Source organism: Schistocerca piceifrons, chromosome 5 (assembly GCF_021461385.2).
Source record: "Schistocerca piceifrons isolate TAMUIC-IGC-003096 chromosome 5, iqSchPice1.1, whole genome shotgun sequence".
Lineage (NCBI taxonomy): Eukaryota > Metazoa > Arthropoda > Insecta > Orthoptera > Acrididae > Schistocerca > Schistocerca piceifrons.
In genome coordinates, this window is record NC_060142.1 from 283,975,157 (window position 1) to 284,000,748 (window position 25,592).

A 25,592-nucleotide genomic window follows, 5' to 3' on the forward strand; every position below is an offset into this window, starting at 1 on the left:
ACAAGTTCAGGTGGGACGTTGGTTTGCAGATCCACTGTGGGATTTCTGTTGGGTTTTGGCCCAAAGAAACACACCCATTTCTGTAAGAATTGGTGTATTTTATACAGACATCCACATTACAGCAAATCAGACAGATGGTGTGGGCCATTAGATCACAGCGTTAAAGAACTTGCGATGGCAGAGATACATCATTCGTATTTGATGCCACAGATTCAGATGGCTCTAAGCACTATGGGACTTAACATCTGAGGTCATCAGTTCCCTAGACTTAGAACTACTTATACCTAACTAACCTAAGGACGTGACACAGATCCATGCCCGAGGCAGGATTCGAACCTGTGACCGTAGCGGTTGCGCAGTTCCAGACTGAAGTGCCTAGAACCACCTGCTTGATGCCACACTTTGATACTGTTGTTTATAGCTGTTGTTTGAGAGCAGCACAACAGCTGAAACTGCACATAAATAAAAACATTTAACAAGTCAATGGAAAATGTTGCCATTTGCAGTATACATTGATAAGCAAAAACATAATGACTACTGGCATCTGTGAGATTGGATCCCATCTGGTGGGCACGCAATGTGGTAAAGTATTTAAGTGGAGCAGAGATGAATGGGAAATCGTCCTAGTGAGAATACATACCGCAAATAGGGGAAATCCACAACCATAAGTGAGGGTGACGAAGGACAGATTTTGCAAGAGAATTTCTACAAAGTTTTGAAGATAGGAGATGATGAACTGTCTGGAGTAAAGCCGTGAGGAAGGTTTGTAAGTCTTGCTTGGGTAGCCCAGTTGAAAAAACAATTGCCGACAAAAGGTTCCTAGTTTGAGTCCCAATCTAGCACACAGTTTTAATCTGCCAAGAAGTTTATATCAGTGCACGCTCCACTCCACAGTGAAAATTCATTCTGGGAGAGGCGGATTGTTATGGCTAGCACCTGGGATAAAGCATCTCCAAAAAGTGAAGCTGGTTGGTTCTACACATGCTACTGTCATGAGTACCTATGGTAAACGGTTGGAGGATAGCGAAACAACAAGTAGGCTATGGGGTACGAAAATTGGACACTAGATTAATGTAAACGTGTTGCCTTGTCATATGCGTCATGTTTCTTGTTACACCAGGATGATAGTTGTGTTCTGGATACCCTGTCGTCTAGGCGAACAACTGCGCATAACAGGCACTACATCACAAAGACAGTCCAGTGGAGGCATTATTATACTGTGGGCTCCATGGGACATGTGGTCATAACTGAAGGCATCATGACAACTGTAGACATCCTGAGCTATACTGTAGACCACCAACATCCCTTCATGCTTGCTGTATTCCCTGATGGCAATGGCATCTTCCAGCATGATAGCTGCCCCTGTTACAAGACCAAAATTGTTCTCCAGTTGTCTGAGAAATATGGTACTGAACTCGTGGTAAGGTCTTGGTGACAAAATAGTGTTCTGGAACATCACTGTATACAGTGATCACTAAAATCACTGTATTTGCTGCCACGCTTGGGAGTGCAATATCTGCACTGTAGTAGAGCCACAGGCAGTCATTACTAGAAAATCATGGGGACTCTGCAATGAATAAAATGCCTGCACTCTTATGTTGTGAGGGTCCAATGGGGCCCAATTGCTGCCCCCTTTCCCACCCCCCCAAACCCAAGTCTGCTGAGGCCACACACACACACACACACACACACACACACACACACACACACACACACAAGCATACACATACAAAAGCACACACATTCCTTCGATATTTGTGCCAAGTCCATTTCTAGACATTCTAGCCATGAGTAGTGTGCTCCTGTCTCATTCAGTTTTGCATTGTTTGCATCCTCAATTTTTTATAGTTATAAAAATTTTATTCTGAATTTCTAGATTTTTCTTCCTCAGTTCCCATTCTGTGTTTTCCTTTATTTTTATTTAAGTATGAGATTTTATTAGCATTCCAACAAAATGTGACAAAACCACTTAAAATTAATCATGAAATTTTCACCAAACAATTGTGATAGCTCCCCCTATTACATGCAGGCATGATACCAATAACAGAAATGACGCATTGGTATGATAGTACTGCTTTACTGCTCATAACCCAACATAAGAAACATCCTCATGGTACAATATCCTAAACTGACCTAACTTATTTTGTAGTCCACCCAGGTACTAAACTCTCCTGTGTGTTTTCACTTGTCAGAGGTGTTACTCCTGGTGGTGTCCCTAACCCCATACTGCTCCCTCACCCCATACCCAATAGTGAGCAGCACTGGTAGAGTGATCATTGGTGGGTGCTGTTGTGCTGTTGGTTCATGTGCAGATACATTTGACCAGATGTGTTGTGGTCAACTGCTGAGCAGGACACAGCTGTAGCGGTTCCTGGTGTTGGTCCATTGTGACGAAGGTGACCAACCATGGCATGGCCAGTTGCAAAGCAGGACACAGTTGCACCATTTCTTATCATGGACTGGCCCACAGCACTTGTGCGGTATAGATGATATGATGCCAAAATGCTCAGTGGGGGCGACAGTACTGAGATTTGCTTGGTGCAGGTGGAGACAGAAGCCGGGGCACCTGGATAGGACATCAATAGGAGGATCGGAAGCTGTCTGTGAGGTAGTGTGTGATAGCTGCCTCTGTGGTTCCTCAGGGGCTGTAATAGTGAGTTTGCCATTTGCTGACATGCGAAGATATAATGTAGAAGCATAATCAGTATTCATAGGTGACTGATATGTGTGTGTGTAAGTTGTCAAGCAATAACTTGTTATTTGTCACATGATTTGCATGGAAGATGACTGCTACCAGATCACTGTCTATAATTTTCACTGGATGTTCTCTGGATCAGAGTCTGGCACATCAAGGCTGATGACAGCTGGCCTCTCAGAGACTGAATAAGCTCTCTGCATGTTGAGGGGTGAAATATTGCATGGTTCTTTGTTCATTTCTTCTGGGTCTGTGTCATGCACAGCTGCATGTTTGCAAAGAATGCACATTAGTTTTAGATGGTTTAATGAGACCATCATTGTTTTTCTGTTGAGCGTAATTTTGAATGTGTGACTGTCCCATTTTAAAACTTTATGCAGCCCTGAGCAGAGTGGCTGTAAAGCTGGCTGGATCATACCATCCTGTAGCATTACAAATTCAGAGTTACTCACTGCCCTGTGTAAGGTAGGAGATGAAGTACTGGCAGAATTGAAGCTGTGAGGACAGATCATGAGTCATGCTCGGGTAGCTCAGATGGTAGAGCACTTGCCCGTGAAAGGCAAAGGTCCCAGGTTTGAGTCTTGGTCCGGCATACAGTTTTAATCTGTCATGAAGTTTCACATTTACTGTTTGGCTGAATGAAACATTCAGTAATGATCCATACTGTTGGCTTAAGCATTGGGTGCACCATGTTTTGTAATTGTTCAAAAATTGTGCACCATTTCAATGTGGGGACTAGTGGCTGAATTTTATTCTGAGATACATTGCATAATATTTGGATGTTAGTCCCAGGGACTGCCTGTCTTTCTAAGTAAAGATTGGTGGAATCACTGTTAAGTGAGTCCAGAATGGTCACGTCCTGGCTGTGCTCTTCTGCTAGTTTGTGGTACTCTAGTTGTTGAAAAATAATATTAATCCATTGCAGGTAGTCTGCAACTATGTTGTCAACGCCATGTCAGAGACAGATGTCTATTGTACATTGCACAGTAAGGTCAAGATGACAGAAATGACGAGAACTAATCTCTTTTGAGGGTTATCATATGGTGAGTGGATTGTGATCTGTATGCATAATGACATGTATTGCTTTAATATCTTCTCTAAAATATCTGATTCCTTCAAAGATGATGAATAATTCATGATCAAACATGGACCACTTTGACTGTGAGGCCATGAGTTCTTTTTGAGAATTGGAACAGTTGAGCTTGAGCTACCACAAGTTGTTGTAAGGCCACTCTGATGATTGAATCATTGATGTCAGTCTGTGATAATGAGCTGTTCATCAGGTACTGGGTGGGCCAAAGTGGTTCCTTTTGTGAGGGAGTCTCTGGTTAGTTGGAACACTTCTTGCATTTTGTTGGTCTCTCTATTCTTTTTCTCCCTGTGTTTTCAACCTGGAGAGAATGCAAGTGAGAGGGGCTTGTATTGTTGCTACCTAAAGCATCAGATACTGATAAAAATTTAAAATGCTTAGAAAGCATTGTAGGTCATGGCAATGTTGTGGAGGTGGTAATTGCTTAATGAGTTCTGTTTGTTCTGAGAGGGGTTTGATGCCTGTGGCATTTAGTACTTGTCCAGGAAAGGTCACTTTGGCTTTCCTCAGTTGTCATTTATCCTCGTTTATGATCACATGTGTCCTGTAGGGCAATGAGAACTAGTTCAAGATGCCATTCATGATCATACGGACTGACAGAAAATATTAGTATATCATCCAAGTATGCAAAACAAAAGTAAAATTTGAAGACTCTGTTAGTAAACTGCTGTCAAGTTTGCGCTGTGTTCTTTAGTCTGTAAGGCACAAATAGGGACTCAAAAATTTTGAATAGTGTGATTATTGGGATCTGAGAGATGTCATCTGAGCATGTAGGTATTTGGAGATAAGCTTTTCTGCAATTAATGATGCTGAAAATAGAGGTGTCCACTAGAGAGTGTGTAGAGTCTTGAATATTTGGAAATGGATAACTGTCATGTATCATTCAAGCAATGAGAGCTCTGTGATCACTGTAGAGTCTCATGGAACCATTGTCCTTCAGTGTAAATTTCCTCTGGGAAGCCTATGGGCTGTCTGAAGGATTATCCCTGATTGTAATAATTCACTGACCACTGCTTTGGTGTGGCCCATCAGTGTACTGGTGCCAGCTAGTGTGCTTTCTGGCAGATGGAGTATCATGAGAATTCGGTGCACTGTACCATTATCGATTGTGTACTGTACTGTTAAAATTTCACTTGCACCTGGTTGGGGGGGGATGGTACACTCATTCCATGTGCTGAGAGATGAGGCAGAGTGTGCTGTATTGACCTGTGTTCAATGAGGCGTGCTTGGGGTCATTAACTGTGTAGCTGTGGATCATAGTGGAGCTGAGATGCAGTCAGTCAAGGTGGGCATGTCTGAGGTAATACCAACCTCAGCTGTGCAATGTATGAGCAAAAGGCTCTCACATTACTCATCAATATCCCCAAATGCAACAGACACTTCATGTATGTATTGATGAAGTACTGCTTTGTCGGCACAGAGCACATCCAATACTTTGAGTGTCCTGAAGCAGCTGCTGTGTCATCATTAGGTTCTCTATCATAATAATTCACTCCTTTAGTGCATGGGAGTATGTGTCATCATCATGCTGATGCCCACTGGGGCATGTGGTAATTTCTGATGGATGAGGTAGCTTGAGGACAGAGAGCCACAGGATGAGTCATCTGGTGTCAGGATGCAGTAGTGTAGCATTTTCTAAATCCGCTGAAAGGCGAAAGTGCCATAGAAAGGTGATTCCGACCACTGGTTCACTCATTATGGTAATAAAGAAGGTCCATAGAAACTGTTGATCTGAGCTTTAGTTAGTGTTTCTGTGAGTGGTCATATGCAAGTCAATTTGGAGTCCAGAATTGTAGGGATGTTGTGCCAGATCTTGTTGCATTTGTATTGTTCAGTACTATACAGATGTCAGACTACATACTGAACAGGAAGCATTTACGCATGCTTCGATCAAATATAGAAAGCCTTCCACCAAATGGCGGGAATGATGCAGAAGATGTTAAGCCAACACATTGTGAGCATTGGTGGCTTGACAAGTCCGTGTTTGCCAATGCACCTTTTGTGACCTGAGTCTGTAGTTACAGTAGCCACAGGGAGGCCAGCCATTAAGTGTGGCACCACCAAAATAGACGTGATACCAGCAATTCTGTGATCTTGAGGCTGTGGCAGTACTTGATGCAACACTGCCGGCTAGGAGGCTGGTTGTGTGTGTCTGCTGTGCAGGCTGGTGTCCTGATTGGGGATGGTGACATCGCCATCATGTGCTTTCAACATGGGTCAGAGTGGATTGGTACATGGGGTGTTCAACTCAGATTCAGTGCTGCATGCCATGTTATTGTCCATAGCATTGATGCTGTAGCACAGAGAACATTCTGTCTGCCATGCATAGCTTCTTTTTTAATGTCTCTGCCTCATGAGCAGTCATGGCAAGTTGTAGTTACAACAGAAGCTTGACAATCTATAGGGTCCACAATGAAGTGACTGGCATGAGATCACATTGAGTAGTATCTGTAGTCAGCACTACAGCTTGGACCACATATTGTTGGTGAATTGTTCATCGTAGACTACCATTTTCAATTGTTGTTCTGGGTGTGTAACAAGCATTGGTGAAAGGCCAATTTTGCCATTTAATATTTATTACAGTCAGGCAACACACAAGTGACATCACTGAAAGTGTCACCATGCTCTGCTTAGTGGCAAATTAATGTCACAAATCTAGAGTTATCATCCAAAATCCTCAATGAAGTCTACACACATTCTGCTGTCACAGACCAAAGTGCTGACTGTTCTGTCCATAATGTTGGGAGCTTGGGTTGTGTGCCGAGTCTGTGAACTTTAGTATGATCTAGTTGAGGTAGCACTGATGCTGTCTCGTAAAACGGTGTAACTGATGAAGTATTCTGGATCACCCACAGTGCGGCTGTGGATCCAATTATCACGCCTAGGTAGTTACGGTCTGTTGCACTCCACCATACTTGGTGGTCGTAATTCCTAATAGCGTCCATGAAGCGGCTGATGCAATTGACACAGGAATCATGTTATTGTTCATATTTAGTCCACTCGTCCTGCTGAATCATGAACTGATGCACTTAGTGTCAAATCTTGTACAAAGTCCAATAGCAGACTGTTGAATGGAACCCACTATTGCGATGTGCTGAAGCATGTGTTGTTTTGAGAAGCAACACCTATGGCTGTATTTAGTTAATGTCTGAGCACTGGCTGACAGTTATTGCGCTGTTGATGCACATCACTGCTGCTAGTCCTTGAGGTCTTTATGGACTGATGATGTGGTGCCATCAGTGCAGGATGGCTGCATTGCTACTGTGTATACAGAACAAAATGTCTCCCCATTGTGTTACATGATTGTTGCAGGTTACCTGTATACTAGCTTTCCCTATTTGGCACAGAGGTTATACCAACAACAGAGACAACACGTTGGTGTTATGATACTGCTTTATTGCTTACAATTCAACATACAAGATGTCCTTGCAGTATAAGATTCTGAATCGAACTGGTTTCTTTGGAATCCCACCAGATATTGTGCTCCACTTGGTGTATTCTCTGATCAGAGGTATTACTCATGCTGGTGTCCCCACATACTGACTATAGTTACATTTTCATACACTGTTATATATGGCCTTAAACGCCTGATTTATATTTACTCATTTCTTCTCCTCTTTCATAATAAAATGTCCATAATAGTGTATTGATGTATGTACAAAAGTGAAATATAATGGGTCTCATTATTCTATCAAAGCCTGTATACTTAAAACATAGAGATTGGCATCATTCCTAAAACAGAATGAGTAGTCATTTTGGATTTTTTCCCAGGTTCTAATCACTATGGAATAGCTGCTTTTTATGCTGAACAAGCACTACAGGAAGGAATGCTGGTGAGTTATATTTTATTTAGTTTGTACTCTAGCAGTAATTAAGGGAATCTTATCACTTGCTAGTCATTTCCATCATTTCAGGGTATGACTTTTACAAACACATCACCACTGATGACGCCAACTCGTGCAAAGCAGGTAGGGCATATCTGTTCTTTATCTCTTGAGATTTATGAGTTACCCAGATAATTTTTCTGTATTTTGTGTATTCATCATTGTAAATAGTAAAAATCATATAGGAAATATTCACAATGAGAAGAATATTTGCAAACCTGTGGCTATTACTTCCCAAGGATGCTTTACAGTAGTTCACTGCCATGTAGCATTCACAGAAATCATTGAGGTAGAGAATTCATGTGAGTGTTACAAATAAAGTCTTGGTACACCTGTAAAGCACAAAACAAATATCTAAAGTTATTGCTGCATTCTGGCTGGCTGTTTGTATTGCGTTCTTGAGATATTCATTGACATGGCAGTTATTTTTTAACTGTGATTTCTTTTTTATAATTTATCATCCTACAATAACGCAAAAAAGTAGAAGTATTGTATAACTATGTTATAAATATTTACCAAACACATTACATATTTACAGGCAGCCCTGGGTACAAATCCATTGTCACTGGCAGCTCCAGGAACTGGAGGGGATAGTATCATTATTGATATGGCCACAACTGCTGTCGCTGTGGGAAAGGTAAAGCACTTCTGTTTCAATCACAAGTTAACAAAGAAACTGAGTGATGTTAAATTGTTGGTTAGTCGATTATGACACATTTCTTCCACTTTGTTTGAAACAGAAACAGTTAAGCAAATGGTAAACAGGAACTGTGTATGTGTTACAAGCAATAATAAAATTCTTAATAATCAATTTCAGTGTTAAAGTTTATTTGGTTTTGGTTTATGTTGCATATTTCCACTCCTTGTTGTCCTATGAAACTCCCTTCTGGGGCACTGAACCTAAAATAAATAAAACATTTATTAATCATAAGTGAACTGTAAGAATATTGTGTAAAGTAGATTCCTCTTTGTGGAATTATTTCTCACTGTTCAGTATATTTTGTTGTAGCTGTGCCCTCCTGTGCTGTTTTGTGGCTGGATGAGGAGAGGGAGGTATGAGAGGTGGGTGGGCAGTTTCCTCTCACTACAACATTAAATGCACATGTGGTTAAAATACAGTTTATTACAGAAACCAATTGAGTACTTAACTTCAAGGATGTCCAATCTGAAGTTCTGTGATTAACAGCAATCAATGTCTATGTCCATATTGCAACTATATTCAATGACTAATATTCCCTCAGAGTGTGGCAATGACTATCACTGTGGAAAACTTGAGCACAATGTGACATATTGAGGTGCAATGCGAACTGAGTCCCAATGTGACATACTGAGGTACTGAGAGAGAGAGAGAGAGAGAGAGAGAGAGAGAGATTGAGTGATTGAGACAGCTTGGTTGTCAGCAGCAGCCTATATCCATGCTGTCCAGGGCACATTATTGGTGCAAAGCCTGGGGGCATGTCTTGGTCTTCTCTTGTCATAGACCCACCTAGTTAGGCACCTGCTACACAACATTTCCTAGTGCCAATCAAGTGTGATGGCAAAGCTATACACCAGCACACATTTACTCCTCATTGTTTTTTGTTGCTGATAATTAACATCAGTTTCCTGCAGAATTTTTGAACAAATTTTGAGTTCAAATATAATAGACTTCCACGGGATGAAAAAACTTCTGCCCACAAATTAGCATGAGTTTAGAAAGCTTGACTTGTGTTAAGCTCAGCTTGCCCTTTCCTCACATAATATCCTGTGAACCAGTGATGGAGGACAACAGGTAGTTTCCATATTCCTAGGTATCTGGAAAGTATTAAACAGGATGCCGCACTGCTGGCTGTTAACAAAGGGCCAAGTGTATATTAGGTTCCCAGATATGCGAGAGGCTCAAGGACCTTGACTTCTTAAGTAATCAAGCCTAGTACATTGTCCTCAGTGGCAGGTGTTCATCAGGCGATGCCCCAGGGAAATGTGTTGTTAGTTCTATATATACGTAAATGATTTGATGAACCGAGTGAGCAGCTATATGCTACTGTTTTCATATGATGCTGTGGTACGTGTCAAGGTGTTGCCATTGAGTGACAGTAGGTAGATACAAGATGACCTAGATAGAATCTCTAGTTGGTATGGTGAATGGCAGTTTCCTCTAAATGTAGAAAAATGTCAGTTAATGCAGGTGAGTTTAAAAAACAATCCATTTATGTTTGAATACAATATTAGCAATGTACTGCTTGACCCAGTTACATGGATTAAATTTCTTGGCATGAGATACAAACTGATGTGAAGTGGAATGAGCACGTAAGGATGGCAGTAGGGAAGACAGATGGGCAACTGTGGTTTATTGGGGGAATTGTATGAAAGTGTAGCTCATCTCTAAAACAGGCCACATATAGAAAAGTGGTGTGAAACATTCTGAGTACTACTCGACTGTCTGGCACCCCTGTCATGTTAGATTAAAACTCTCTCTCTCTCTCTCTCTCTCTATCTCTCTCTCTCTCTCTCTCTCACTCTCTCTCTCTCTCTCTCTCTCACTCTCTCTCTCTCTCTCTCTCTCTCTCTCTCTCTCTCTCTCTCTCTCTCACTCTCCTCTCTCTCTCTCTCTCTCTCTCTCTCTCTCTCTCTCACTCACTTTCCCTCCCCCTCTCTCTCTCTCTCTCTCTCCTCTCTCTCTCTCTCTCTCTCTCTCACACACACACACACACACACACACATTTGTACACGTATATAACAACTTCTCAAAGCATTGTTTTGCTTTTCAGATTGAATTCCAGCGGCGTAAAAAAGCACCTATTCCATCCGGCTGGGCTCTGGGTCCCGATGGTGCACCAACAACAGATGCTGAGGTGGCCTTCAAAACTGGCCTTCTCATGCCCCTTGGGGGTTCAGAAACGCATTCTGGATATAAAGGCTATTGCTTGGGTATTCTTGTCGAAGTATTTTCTGGAATACTTAGTGGTAAGTGCTGCTATTCTACAAATGTTTTCTTATCAGTCCATGCACAACAGTGCACAGTACCTATATGCCCTAAAGAGCTGCTCACGAAAATTTGAGTTTGCAGGGGGTCACGTCTCAGGTTGTATAGATCACAGAGATAAGGGGTCAAGTGTTTTGGATAGTCCCTGTCCTAGTGACCATCTGTATACCTATTGAAGAACAAGTATACTGTAGATATCTTACAATACAGAGTCAAAATTCACACATTACATGCTTCCTCAGCCAAGGAAAATTGAACAGATTGATGGTTCTTTTGAATTATATGTGGTCTAGGGTGGGCCTTAGGCAGGTTATAAAAGTGCCATTGGTTCATGGGTGGTTCCTGAGAAAACCAGAACTACTGACTGTGGGGATTTCCACATCTATAATTTCTATTAATGGCAAATTGTCAAAATTTTTACTGTATGTAATTAAGATGATGTTCTCAGAGGACTTGAAGCTTTTTTTGATATCATTATCTGTAGCTGGTATCCAGAGATTCAAAGTTACAATATGAGTGCAAATAACATCCAATCTGAGGTATAAATGTAGTTTCAACTGATCTAGTGAACACATAATAAGGATTCTCAGTTCATCAAATAGTTCTGACATTCCCAACAATGTTTTTAATTACCATTTTGTTACTAATAAAATTTTATAGTGTGCTGTCTGTATAATCAGTATGTTCTACATATACCGGCTGTACTCAACTGGAAATTATTTGATAGTGCTGCCTGATGGTGTAAGCACCTTACAAAGATTACTTTGTCATACAAACGTTTTTGTACCTGCATATCAAACGTCATATTTGTTGGTATACTGTAGGTGTAGACTAAAAATAAAGTGAATTTCACTGGATGAGAGAAAATTTTGCGCTAATATTATGTTATACACACTTATTTGTTGCTTGTATGTGTCAAAGTAGGTAAATGTGTTGAGATACATAAATAAACTGTCAAAACTTTAGTGTCCCATAGAATTCATTTTATATAAGCAGCACACTCTGCTGTAACAGGGAAATGAAAGGAACCCTCCGAAAAATGTTTCTGTCAGAGCACAACAAGGTGAATATGCTCCTCTCTAAAAGACTCCTACAGAAAAGTGGGGCAGCTGTCTTAATCCTCATTCTACCTTCCTCACAAAAAATTTTGGCATGCAAACATATTTACTCTTTCTTGCATTGAAAGAGAGTGGCAGATAGACAGAGAGAGCAGAGTATTGCCAGTGGGAAAGAAGGAGACAGGGGACAGTGATGGTCAGTGAGAGACTGTTCCAGTAAAAGAGAAAGATTAACTGATGTTGATAGTAGCAGTGGGAGCAAAAGAGAGAGGAGACAGTGGAAATGAAAAAGAGAGATGAGTGGAAATAATGCATAGGCTTGGGAGTTCTGGACACTGAGCTCCGAGCTCCCCCGCCCTCCCTTTGACCAGCAAACCTTAACACAAAAATATTTGCCTGTTTTCGCCATCTCCTACGCCCATGTGTTAAAGTTTCCTGGTTTAGGGATTGACACTCTCAGCAAACAATCCTCGACGATGTGTGTGGAGAGGAGACAGTGGCAGCTGGAGAGAAAGACAGCATATTGTAAGTGAGAAAGAAAGAGACAGTGGCAGTGAGAGAGAAAAAGAATGGGACAAAGACAATATCAGTGGGACAGACAGACGGTGAAAGCGACAGAGAAGGAGACAGTGGTAAGGAAGAATGATTTTGATTTTGATTTGATTTGTTAGTGCATTTTCATCTACAGCTGCATATTGTGCAAGAGATATTTGGATTTTTTTTGTTAATATTAACAGTTTTACATATAATATACCTTTGTACATAATAACACACATTAATATATCAATTAATGATGAATACTTAAATAAATGTTGTTATGCTATATACAGAGAGATAAAATACAAATATTCTTCTGAATGAATGGGTAAACACACAAAAATTTAGTTTTGTAGGTATTCATTTACTGTGTAAAAGCAGTGATCAACCAAGTACAACTTCAGTTTAGATTTGAAGTGACCAATGTTTTGTATGTGTTTAATGGTATCTGGTAAGGCATTGTATAGTTTGATACTAGGATGGATAAGGCTGTTTTGAAATAACTTTGTGTTGGTGCTTTGAACATGTACATCCAATTTTTGTCTTGTATCATAGCTGTGTATTGTATGATTTTGAGTGATGAGTGGTCGTTTTGTATTTAAGTTTTGCTTTAAATATATTATATTTTCAAGTATATATATGCAAGGAAGAGGCAGGTCATTCTTTTTTGAAACAATGGTCTACATGATTTGCGATTATCTACCCCTTCCATTATTCCTATAATTTTTTTTTGAATTTTGAATGTTTTGATGGCATCTTCAGAATTTCCCCAGAACATAATCCCATATCGGAGGTGAGAGTGTAAAACTGCATAATATACACACTGAAGGGTGTTGTAGCTGGTACAGTTTTTTAATGTACGCAGCACAAAACAAGAAGTACTTTATTTTTTGTCCATTTGCTCAATATGTGCTTTCCATTTCAAGTTGTCTTGTAGATGAAGTCCAAGAAATTTGGTACAGGCTGTTTTGGCAATTGTCTGTCCATATAGCTCTCGATTGGGTGATATCAGATTTTTTGTTTGTGCTCTGTGTATATCCATAGCTACAGTTTTTTCAGTGTTTATTATTAAGTCATTGTCATCAAAGTAACATGTTAGCCTGTCAGTGGCTTCTTTTATGTGTTTTACAAGAGCTTCTTCTGAGTTTCCTGTAATTAGAACACTCTTATCATCAGCAAATTGAAATATTTTACTGCTGTCATTGCTTATGTTTAGGTCATTTACATAGAGTAACAACAGAACAGGACCCATTACTGATCCTTGTGGCACTACATATTTAACAGTCAGTAGCTTGGAATTATATTTCCTAATGACATTGCCCTTTCTTGATCTATTTCCACATATTGTTCCCTGTTTTTAAGATAAGAGCTGAGCCAGTTGTTAGCTGTTCCCCTAATGCCAAGATTTTCTAGCTTGTTTAGCAATTTGTCATGATTTATGGTGTCAAATGCCTTTCACAAATCTAAAAATATGCCCATGGTAAGTTTTTTGTTGTCTAATGCTATCAGTGCCTCTAATAGAAAGGAGTGAACTGCAAATTCGGTTGAGCTTTTTGCTCTAAATCCGTGTTGAGATTCTGACAGAATGCCATTTACCGCTAAGAAGTCTATTAGCCTCTTATTGAAAAGCCTTTCTAATATTTTTGAGAAAACAGACAGAAGTGCCAGTGGTCTGTAGTTGGAAATATCATCTTTGTTTCCTTTCTTGTATAATGGGTTTACTTTTTCTATTTTCAAACATGAAGGAAAAGTTCCTGTAGCAAAAGATAGGTTACATGGGTGGGTTAAGGACTCAGTAATCAAGTCCCCACACTTCTTTATAATGAAATCAGGTATATCATTTACACCTGAAGAGTGTTTTGTTTTGAGACTTTTTATTGTAACCTGTACTTCTTCTACATTTGTTGGGTACAGAAACATTGATCTGCTTGAGACTTTTTTCCCTGTTTCTGTATGCTGTTTTCTATTAGAAGTCTGTTGTAGTAGTTTCTCTGTTACATTTAGAAAATAGTCATTAAACATATTAGCTTCTTCCTGTGGGTTACTATCAAACTCCTGAGTTGTGTTGCAGCTTCTTGCAATATTGTTAAGGTACCATTTTCTAGCACAAGATTTCCTTATACCACTAGTAATCCACTTGTTGCTTTTAGTGGTATGCATTGTTTTGGCTTTCAATGGAAAAGCAAGATCAAAATAATATTTAAAAATATTCATGAATGTCTGAAACTTATCAGAAATATTTTCTGTATTATACACTATCTCCCATGATTCTTGTTGGAGATAATTCTGGAATGTTTTTACTGCAGTATTACTGAAAGTTCTGCCCATGTGTGTAGTCTTCCTCATGTAATTATAGGCTGGATTAGTGTTTACACAAAAGCTTATAGCCTGTGCATGATGGTCTGCCAGTCCAGCTTTAATTACAACTGATTAATATTTTGTTTTGGAACTTATTATTATTTGGTCTATGGTAGTGCTAGAATGATTCGTTTCACATGTAGGGGACTGGATTGAAACCTCCAAATTATTGGCTGTCCCCCCCCCCCCCCCACCCTCCCCCCATGAACCATGGACCTTGCCGTTGGTGGGGAGGCTTGCGTACCTCAATGATACAGATAGCCGTACCATAGGTGCAAGCACAATGGAGGGGTATCTGTTGAGAGGCCAGACAAACTTGTCGTTCCTGAAGAGGGGCAGCAGCCTTTTCAGTAGTTGCAGGTGCAACAGTCTGGATGATTGACTGATCTGGCCCTGTAACACTAACCAAAACAGCCTTGCTGTTGTGGTACAGCTGAAAGCAAGGGGAAACTACAGCCGTAGTTTTTCCCCGAGGGCATGCAGATTTACTGTATGATTAAATGATGATGGCGTCCTCTTGGCTAAAATATTCCGGAGGTAAAATAGTCCCCCATTTGGATCTCCAGGCGGGGACTACTCAAGAGGATGTCGTTATCAGGAGAAAGAAAACTGGTGTTCTATGGATCGAAGCGTGGAATGTCAGATCCCTTAATTGGGCAGGTAGGTTAGAAAATTTAAAAAGGGAAATGGATAGGTTAAAGTTAGATATAGTGGGAATTAATGAAGTTCGGTGGCAGGAGGAGCAAGACTTTTGGTCAGGTGAATACAGGGTTATAAATACAAAATCAAATAGGCGTAATGCAGGAGTAGGTTTAATAATGACTAAAAAAATAGGAGTGCGGGTAAGCTACTATGAACAGCATAGTGATCGCATTATTGTGGCCAAGACGGACATGAAGCCCACGCCTACTACAGTAGTACAAGTTTATATGCCAACTAGCTCTGCAGATGATGAAGTAATTGATGAAATGTATGATGAGATAAAAGAAATTATTCAGGCAGTGAAGGGAGACGAAAATTTAATAGTCATGGGTGACTGGAATTCGACAGTAGGAAAAGGAAGAGATGGAAATGTAGTAGGTGAATATGGATTGGGGCTAAGAAATGAAAGAGGAAGCCGCCTGGTAGAATTTTGCACAGAGCATAACTTAACCAAAGCTAACACATGGAAGAACCCTGGAGATACTAAAAGGTTTCAGATAGATTATATAATGGTAAGACAAAGATTTAGGAACCAGGTTTTAAATTGTAAGACATTTCCAGGGGCAGATGTGGACTCTGACCACAATCTATTGGTTATGAACTGTAGATTAAAACTGAAAAAAACTGCAAAAAGGTGGGAATTTAAGGAGATGGGACCTGAATAAACTGAAAGAATCAGAGGTTGTACAGAGTTTCAGGGAGAGCATAAGGGAACAATTGACAGGAATGGGGGAAAGAAATACAGTAGAAGAAGAATGGGTAACTTTGAGGAATGAAATAGTGAAGGCAGCAGTGGATCAAGTAGGTAAAATAGACGAGGGCTAGTAGGAATCCTTGGTTAACAGAAGAGATGCTGAATTTAATTGATGAAAGGAGAAAATACAAAAATGCAGTAAGTGAAGCAGGCATAAAGGAATACAAATGTCTCAAAAATGAGATCGACAGGCAGTGCAAAATGGCTAAGCAGGGCTGGCTAGAGGACAAATGTAAGGACGTAGAAGCTTATCTCACAAGGGGTAAGATAGATACTGCCTACAGGAAAATTAAAGAGAACTTTGGAGAAAAGAGAACCACTTGTATGAATATCAAGAGCTCAGATGGAAACCCAGTTCTAAGCATAGAAGGGAAAGCAGAAAGGTGGAAGGAGTATGTTGTTGTTGTTGTTGTGGTCTTCAGTCCTGAGACTGGTTTGATGCAGCTCTCCATGGTACTCTATCCTGTGCAAGCTTCTTCATCTCCCAGTACCTACTGCAACCTACATCCTTCTGAATCTGCTTAGTGTATTGATCTCTTGGTCTCCCTCTACGATTTTTACCCTCCACGCTGCCCTCCAATGCTAAATTTGTGATCCCTTGATGCCTCAAAACATGTCCTACCAACCGATCCCTTCTTCTAGTCAAGTTTTGCCACAAACTTCTCTTCTCCCCAATCCTATTCAATACCTCCTCATTTGTTACGTGATCTACCCACCTTATCTTAAGCATTCTTCTGTAGCACCACATTTCGAAAGCTTCTATTCTCTTCCTGTCCAAACTGGTTATCGTCCATGTTTCACTTCCATACATGGCTACACTCCATACAAATACTTTCAGAAACGACTTCCTGACACTTAAGTCTATACTCGGTGTTAACAAATTTCTCTTCTTCAGAAATGATTTCCTTGCCATTGCCAGTCTACATTTTATATCCTCTCTACTTCGACCATCATCAGTTATTTTACTCCCTAAATAGCAAAACTCCTTTACTAGTTTAAGTGTCTCATTTCCTAATCTAATTCCCTCAGCATCACCCGACTTAATTAGACTACATTCCATTATCCTTGTTTTGCTTTTGTTGATGTTCATCTTATATCCTCCTTTCAAGACACTGTCCATTCCGTTCAACTGCTCTTCCAAGTCCTTTGCTGTCTCTGACAGAATTACAATGTCATCGGCGAACCTCAAAGTTTTTATTTCTTCTCCATGGATTTTAATACCTACTCTGAATTTTTCTTTTGTTTCCTTTACTGCTTGCTCAATATACAGATTGAATAACATCGGGGAGAGGCTACAACCCTGTCTCACTCCTTTCCCAACCACTGCTTCCATTTCATGCCCCTCGACTCTTATAACTGCCATCTGGTTTCTGTACAAATTGTAAATAGCCTTTCGCTCCCTGTATTTTACTCCTGCCACCTTCAGAATTTGAAAGAGAGTATTCCAGTTAACGTTGTCAAAAGCTTTCTCTAAGTCTACAAGTGCTAGAAATGTAGGTTTGCCTTTTCTTAATCTTTCTTCTAGGATAAGTCGTAAGGTTAGTATTGCCTCACGTGTTCCAACATTTCTACGGAATCCAAACTGATCTTCCCCGAGGTCCGCTTCTACCAGTTTTTCCATTCGTCTGTAAAGAATTCGCGTTAGTATTTTGCAGCTGTGACTTATTAAACTGACAGTTCGGTAATTTTCACATCTGTCAACACCTGCTTTCTTTGGGATTGGAATTATTATATTCTTCTTGAAGTCTGTGGGTATTTCGCCTGTCTCATACATCTTGCTCACCAGATGGTAGAGTTTTGTCATGACTGGCTCTCCCAAGGCCATCAGTAGTTCTAATGGAATGTTGTCTACTCCCGGGGCCTTGTTTCGACTCAGGTCTTTCAGTGCTCTGTCAAACTCTTCACGCAGTATCTTATCTCCCATTTCATCTTCATCTACATCCTCTTCCATTTCCATAATATTGTCCTCAAGTACATCGCCCTTGTATAAACCCTCTATATACTCCTTCCACCTTTCTGCCTTCCCTTCTTTGCTTAGAACTGGGTTGCCATCTGAGCTCTTGATATTCATACAAGTGGTTCTCTTCTCTCCAAAGTTCTCTTTAATTTTCCTGTAGGCAGTATCTATCTTACCCCTAGTGAGATAAGCCTCTACATCCTTACATTTGTCCTTTAGCCATCCCTGCTTAGCCATTTTGCACTTCCTGTCGATCTCATTTTTGAGACGTTTGTATTCCTTTTTGCCTGCTTCATTTACTGCATTTTTATATTTTCTCCTTTCATCAATTAAATTCAATATTTCTTCTGTTACCCAAGGATTTCTATTAGCCCTCGTCTTTTTACCTACTTGATCCTCTGCTGCCTTCACTACTTCATCCCTCAGAGCTACCCATTCTTCTTCTCTTGTACTTCTTCGCCCCATTCCTGTCAATTGTTCCCTTATGCTTTCCCTGAAACTCTGTACAACCTCTGGTTCTTTCAGTTTATCCAGGTCCCATCTCCTTAAATTCCCGCCTTTTTGCAGTATCTTCAGTTTCAATCTGCAGTTCATAACCAATAGATTGTGGTCAGAATCTACATCTGCCCCTGGAAATGTCTTACAATTTAAAACCTGGTTTCTAAATCTCTGTCTTACCATTATATAATCTATCTGATACCTTTTAGTATCTCCAGGATTCTTCCAGGTATACAACCTTCTTTCATGATTCTTGAACCAAGTGTTAGCTATGATTAAGTTATGCTCTGTGCAAAATTCTACAATGCGGCTTCCGCTTTCATTTCTTCCCCCCAATCCATATTCACCTACTATTTTGCCTTCTCTCCCTTTTCCTACTGACGAATTCCAGTCACCCATGACTATTAAATTTTCGTCTCCCTTCACTACCTGAATAATTTCTTTTATCTTGTCATACATTTCATCAATTTCTTCATCATCTGCAGAGCTAGTTGGCATATAAACTTGTACTACTGTAGTAGGCATGGGCTTTGTGTCTATCTTGGCCACAATAATGCGTTCACTATGCTGTTTGTAGTAGCTAACCTGCACTCCTATTTTTTAATTCATTATTAAACCTACTCCTGCATTACCCCTATTTGATTTTGTATTTATAACCCTGTATTCACCTGACCAAAAGTCTTGTTCCTCCTGCCACCGAACTTAACTAATTCCCGCTATATCTAAGTGTAACCTATCCATTTCCCTTTTTAAATTTTCTAACCTACCTGCCCGATTAAGGGATCTGACATTCCACGCTCCGATCCGTAGTATGCCAGTTTCCTTTCTCCTGATAACGACGCCCTCCTGAGTAGTCCCCGCCCGGAGATCCGAATGGGGGACTATTTTACCTCCGGAATATTTTACCCAAGAGGACGCCATCATCATTTAATAATACAGTAAAGCTGCATGTCCTCGGGAAAAATTACGGCTGTAGTTTCCCCTTGCTTTCAGCCGTTCGCAGTACCAGCACAGCAAGGCCGTTTTGGTTAACGGTACAAGGCCAGATCAGTCAATCATCCAGACTGTTGCCCCTGCAACTACTGAAAAGGCTGCTGCCCCTCTTCAGGAACCACATGTTTGTCTGGCCTCTCAACAGATACCCCTCTGTTGTGGTTGTACCTACGGTACGGCCATCTGTATCGCTGAGGCACGCAAACCTCCCCACCAACGGCAAGGTCCATGGTTCACGGGGGGAGGAAGGAGTATGTAGAGGGTCTATACAGGGGCGACGTTCTTGAGGACAATATTATGGAAATGGAAGAGGATGTAGATGAAGATGAAATGGGAGATAAGATACTGCGTGAAGAGTTTGACAGAGCACTGAAAGATTTAAGTCGAAACAAGGCCACGGGAGTAGACAACATTCCATTAGAAATACTGATGGCTTTCAGAGAGGCAGTCCTGGCAAAAATCTACCATCTTGTGAGCAAGATGTATGAGACAGACAAAATTCCCTCAGACTTCAAGAAGAATATAATATCTCCAATCCCAAAGAAAGCAGGTGTTGACAGATGTGAAAATTACCGAACTATCAGTTTAATAACTCACAGCTGCAAAATACTAACGCGAATTCTTTACAGACGAATGGAAAAACAGGTAGAAGCCGACCTCGGGGAAGATCAGTTTGGATTCCATGGAAATATTGGAATACGTGAGGCAATACTGAACCTACGACTTATCTTCGAAGCTAGATTAAGGAAAGACAAACCGACATTTGTAGCATTTGTAGACTTAGAGAAAGCTTTTGACAACATTGATTGGAATACTCCCTTTCAAATTCTGAAGGTGGTAGGGGTAAAATACAGGGAGCGAAAGGCTATTTACAATTTGTACAGAAACCAGATGGCAGTTATAAGAGTCGAGGGACTCCAAAGGGAAGGAGTGGTTGGGAAGGGACTGAGACCGGGTTGTAGCCTGTCCCTGATGCTATTCAATCTTTATATTGAGCAAGCAGTAAATGAAACAAAGGAAAAGTTCAGAGTAGGTATTAAAATCCATGGAGAAGAAATAAAAACTTTGAGGTTCGCCGATGACATTGTTATTCTGTCAGAGACAGCAAAGGACTTGGAAGAGCAGTTGAACGGAATGGACAGTGTCTTGAAAGGAGGGTATAAGATGAACATCAACAAAAGCAAAATTAAGTCAGGTGATGCTGAGGTTATTAGATTAGGAAATGAGACACTTAAAGTAGCAAAGCAGTTCTGCTATTTGGGGAGCAAAATAACTGATGATGGTCGAAGTAGAGAGGATATAAAATGTAGACTGGCAATGGCAAGGAAGCGTTTCTGAAGAAGAGATATTTGTTAACATCGAGTATAGATTTAAGTGTCAGGAAGTCATTTCTGAAAGTATTTGTATGGAGTGTAGCCATGTATGGAAGTGAAACATGGATGATAATTAGTTTAGATAAGAAGAGAATAGAAGCTTTCGAAATGTGGTGCTACAGAGGAATGCTGAAGATTAGATGGGTAGATCACATAACTAATGATTAGGTACTGAATAGAATTGGGGAGGAATTTGTGGCACAACTTGACCAGAAGAAGAGATCTGTTGGTAGAACATGTTCTGAGGCATCGAGGGATCTTCTGAATCTGCTTAGTGTATTCATCTCTTGGTCTCCCTCTACGATTTTTACCCTCCACGCTGCCCTCCAGTACCAAATTGGTGACCCCTTGATGCCTCAGAACATGTCCTACCAACCGATCCCTTCTTCTAGTCAAGTTGTGCTACAAACTCCTCTTCTCCCCAATTCTGCTCAATACCTCCTCATTAGTTATGTGATCTACCCATCTAATCTTCAGCATTCTTCTGTAGCACCACATTTTGAAAGCTTCTATTATCTTCTTGTCTAAACTATTTATCGTCCATGCTTCACTCCCATACATGGCTACACTCCACGCAAATACTTTCAGAAACGACTTCCTGACACTTAAATCTATACTCGATGTTAACAAATTTCTCTTCTTCAGAAAGACTTTCCTTGCCATTGCCAGTCTACATTTTATATCCTCTCTACTTCGACCATCATCAGTTATTTTGCTCCCCAAATAGCAAAACTCTTTTACTACATTAAGTGTCTCATTTCCTAATCTAATTCCCTCAGCATCACCCAACTTAATTCGACTACATTCCATTATCCTCGTTTTGCTTTTGTTGATGTTCATCTTATACCCTCCTTTCAAGATACTGTCCATTCCGTTCAACTGCTCTTCCAAGTCCTTTGCTGTCTCTGACAGAATTACAATGTCATCGCAAACCTCAAAGTTTTTATTTCTTCTCCATGGATTTTAATACCTACTCCGAACTTTTCATTTGTTTCCTTTACTGCTTGCTCAATATACAGATTGAATAGCATCGGGGAGAGGCTACAACCCTGTCTCAGTCCCTTCCCAACCACTGCTTCCCTTTCGTGCCCCTTGACTCATATAACTGCCATCTGGTTTTTGTACAAATTGTAAATAGCCTTTCGCTCCCTGTGTTTTACCCCTACCACCTTCAGAATTTGAAAGAGAGTATTTCAGTCAACATTATCAAACACTTTCTCTAAGTCTACAAATGCTAGAAATGTAGGTTTGCCTTTCCTTAATCTAGCTTCTAAGATAGGTGTACTAGTTATCCTAATTTGGTCTTGAGGCTTTTTGGGAATAAAAAATCTTGTAGATGATATGGTCGCCTTAACGTTTCTTCTCACTGGAATTACTGAACTTCCTCCTGTTGCTGGGGTGGTAGTAGTTGATTGTTGGTGTTCACTGATACATGTAAAATTAGATATCCTTGGTGATACTTTTGAGACTGGATCTGCTGATGTCCTTAGTGGTCTCCTGTAGGTACTGCTTCTGGGTTCCAGCGCCCAGTTCTTGTTGTATCTTGAATATCTTTGGGTGTGGAACTTGGTTCTGCTGCTTTTTTTGGGTTAGATGCTTTTTCCAGTATCACAGCCTGGTTTAGTCAATGGTAGTTTTGTTTCGCTGTGTCTTCTTTGAGTGATGAAGGTGTAGTGCAGTTCTTTTTTGCGCCTCCTCGTTTATCTTTCATAAGTATCGAGGTGGATAAGTCCTTTTCTGCTGCTGATTTTTCTTGTGTTTTCACTGTCGTGTTTGATGAAAGGTCTTCACATTGTATGTATGTTAGAGCCGGTATTTGCAGATCGGCACCTACTGCTAGTTGTAAATGTCTACATAATTTCTCTTTGCCTTCCATTCGCAAGTGAAGTCCATGCTTTGTATAATTGCTTCTACTGAAGAATGTATTGACGTCCACTACCATTACATGCTCATAACTTTTTGCTGTTCTCATTGAGAATTCGTTTGCAGCATAGATTCTGTTGTTCAGTTTTGGTACATCATATCTGTATGAAATTGTGCACAAGATAACTTTTGTGTGGATTGTCTTATGAAGAGAATCTGTTAAGGCACATTTGAAATCCTGAAATTTCTTTGGGATGTCATTTGTCCCACCTAGAATGATGACACTGTCATTTTTTGTATATTCTTTTGTCTTCCCGTCTATGTTACAAACAACGTCCTTTAATTGTATGTTAGGTTTTATTACAGAAGAGATGTAGTGTTTTTGATTTTGAGAACTGTTCATAATTTTTGCACAGTGATGACCATGACTGCCAGAAAGAATTAATACGTTCTGTCTCTTGTTATCACTGTGTATCATTTTTTGGGGCACTGGTCGATTGCTTTTTTTACAATTTTCATTTGTATTAACGCTTTTGGTTTTGTCAGGGCACTTCATAAAACAAGCACTTGAGTCCTTCGCTGTAGTATTTTTGTTTCTGATCCATTCATGCTGCTTTTCTTTCTCACTATTTACAGTTTTTGTCGGTTTTGTTTTGATTGGTGCACTCGATTTCAGATAACCTAACAGTTCGTTATTTTCATTTCGAAGTTTCGTTAACTTTAAAGTGTTAATCACTGTTTGCATGCTTATGATACACTCTGTTAAATGTTCAATATCTGTTACACATTTGTTACATGGAACACTTTCACTTTCAATGGCTGTATTTCCGTGTGGTAGAACATTGCGCACTTCACACTCGGCTGTGGTAGAACATTGCTCACATCACACTCGTGAGCCATTTCATTTGACTTCGAATATGTGCCAGTAGTTCACTATTTCTAGACAAAATTTCCAGACAATTGAGTTATAATATCACGCACAATGCATTTACGATTGTAGTATTCACTGATTTTTACATATGTCATAGATTTTTCATTAAATTTACGTTTATATTTGTAGAGCTAACACACTCGCAGGTTACACTTTCCACCATATTTGAACAACATTGGATTTAAAAAGAGAGAAAGGGATGAAGACAATGACAATGGGAGAGACAGACAGGAGAAAGTGCCAATGTGAAAGAAAGGAGACAATGAGGGAGGACACATGTGAGGACTGTTCAAAAAGTAAGGTGACTTAAAATAGCACAGGCAATGTACATTTGATGCTTGATTATTTTTTTTTTTTTGTTATGTTGGTACACATGTCCCAAACACATGTTCACAGTTTCAAGTATAAAGCACACTTTGTTTGTTTTTGACAGATAGAAAGGATAGATATGTTTTAGTGTGCTTGGTGATTTTCGATTATCATAAAAAAATTGAGCAAAGAATTTGCATCAAATTTTGTGTGAAAAATGGAATAAAGTGCTCTAAAACACTTGAAATGTTGACAGTGGCGTATGGTGAGTCTGCTTTAAGTAAAAAAAAGTTTAGAAGTGGTACAAGCTCTTCCAAGATGGTCAAGAAGCTGCCATTGATGAACCTTGCTCTGAACACCACAGTACATCAACAAGAGGTGATAATGTCGAAGCTGTGAAGAAAATTTTTTTGGAAAAATCATTGAATTACCATAAGAGAAGTTTCTGAGAATTTTGGCATATTGGTCAGCTTGTGTCATGCAATTTTTTTGGATGTTATGTGCATGATACATGCGTCAGCTAAGTTTGTTCCAAAACTTGTCAGTTTTAATCAGAAGAACCATCACCTGATCATCGCTCAGGAGCTCTTGAATGACATCAATGATGGTCCTGATTTACTCAAAAGGATCATAGCTGGTGATGAAACATGGGTTTACGATTATGAAATTGAAACCAAAGCTCAATCATCCCAATGGAAGTATCCTGGAGAGCCAAAACTGAAGAAATACACTATGTTTGGTCAAATGTCAAAGTTTTGCTGACTGTTTTTTTCAATTACTGTGGCGTAGTGCACCATGAATTTTTGACTCAAGGTCATATGGTCAACAAGGTGTCTTAATTTGATGTTATGCACTGTCTGTGAGAAGCAATACACAAAAAATGTCCAGAATAGTGGAAAGACAATTCATGGCTTTTACATCACGACAATGAACCTGTTCTTTCATCACTGCTTGTGAAAGGTTTTTCGGCCCAAAACAACACGACAGTCATGCACTCTATTTGGCCACCTGCAACTTTCCCATTCCCAAAACAGAAGAGACCTATGAAAGGATGAAGGATTTCAACCATTGAGGAAATAAAAACTGCATTACTGGAAGTACTCAAGGCTGTAGCAGAAAGTGTGTATGAGAAGCGCTTTGAGGATTGGAAGAAGCATTGGTGCAATTGTATTGTATCTGAGAGGATTTACTTTGAAGGGGACAACATGAATACTGATGAATAAATAAATATTTTTTTCAAAAAAGTATAAAGTCACCTCACTTTTTGAACACACCTTGCATATAGACAGTGGGCAGTGAGAGGGAGACATTGAGCCTGAAGTCTTCACTAAAAGGGGAGACTGACTAAAAGGCTCAAGAATCATAGAGTGTGAATATGTTCCCATGCCATAATTTTTGGTGAGGAGGGCAGAATGAGGATTGTGCAGCTGGTTCCCCACTTTTCTGTCAGCATCTTAGAGGAGCATGTTCACTTTTTATGCTCCAACAGGAGCACTTTTCAGCTGGTAATAATGATGTTTGATTACTGTGGTGATACAAAGTGTAACACCTTCATGACTATAAATTTCAAAAATGTGGAAATATTTCCATATTTGTCAAGTTTTAAGCTACATTTTTGAATGGCA

At 40.0% G+C, this 25,592-nt stretch overlaps 1 protein-coding gene across 1 annotated transcript in view; it reads left to right on the forward strand.

Annotated features, from left to right (window-relative positions):
• Positions 1 to 25,592, forward strand: part of LOC124798944 (uncharacterized oxidoreductase YjmC-like) — a 218,943-nt gene that overhangs the window by 57,639 nt on the left and 135,712 nt on the right. The window contains exons 3-6 of the mRNA XM_047262478.1: positions 7,557 to 7,618; positions 7,700 to 7,753; positions 8,208 to 8,306; positions 10,420 to 10,615. Coding sequence (XP_047118434.1) covers positions 7,557 to 7,618; positions 7,700 to 7,753; positions 8,208 to 8,306; positions 10,420 to 10,615 — 411 coding nt within the window. The remainder of the gene's footprint in view (positions 1 to 7,556; positions 7,619 to 7,699; positions 7,754 to 8,207; positions 8,307 to 10,419; positions 10,616 to 25,592) is intronic.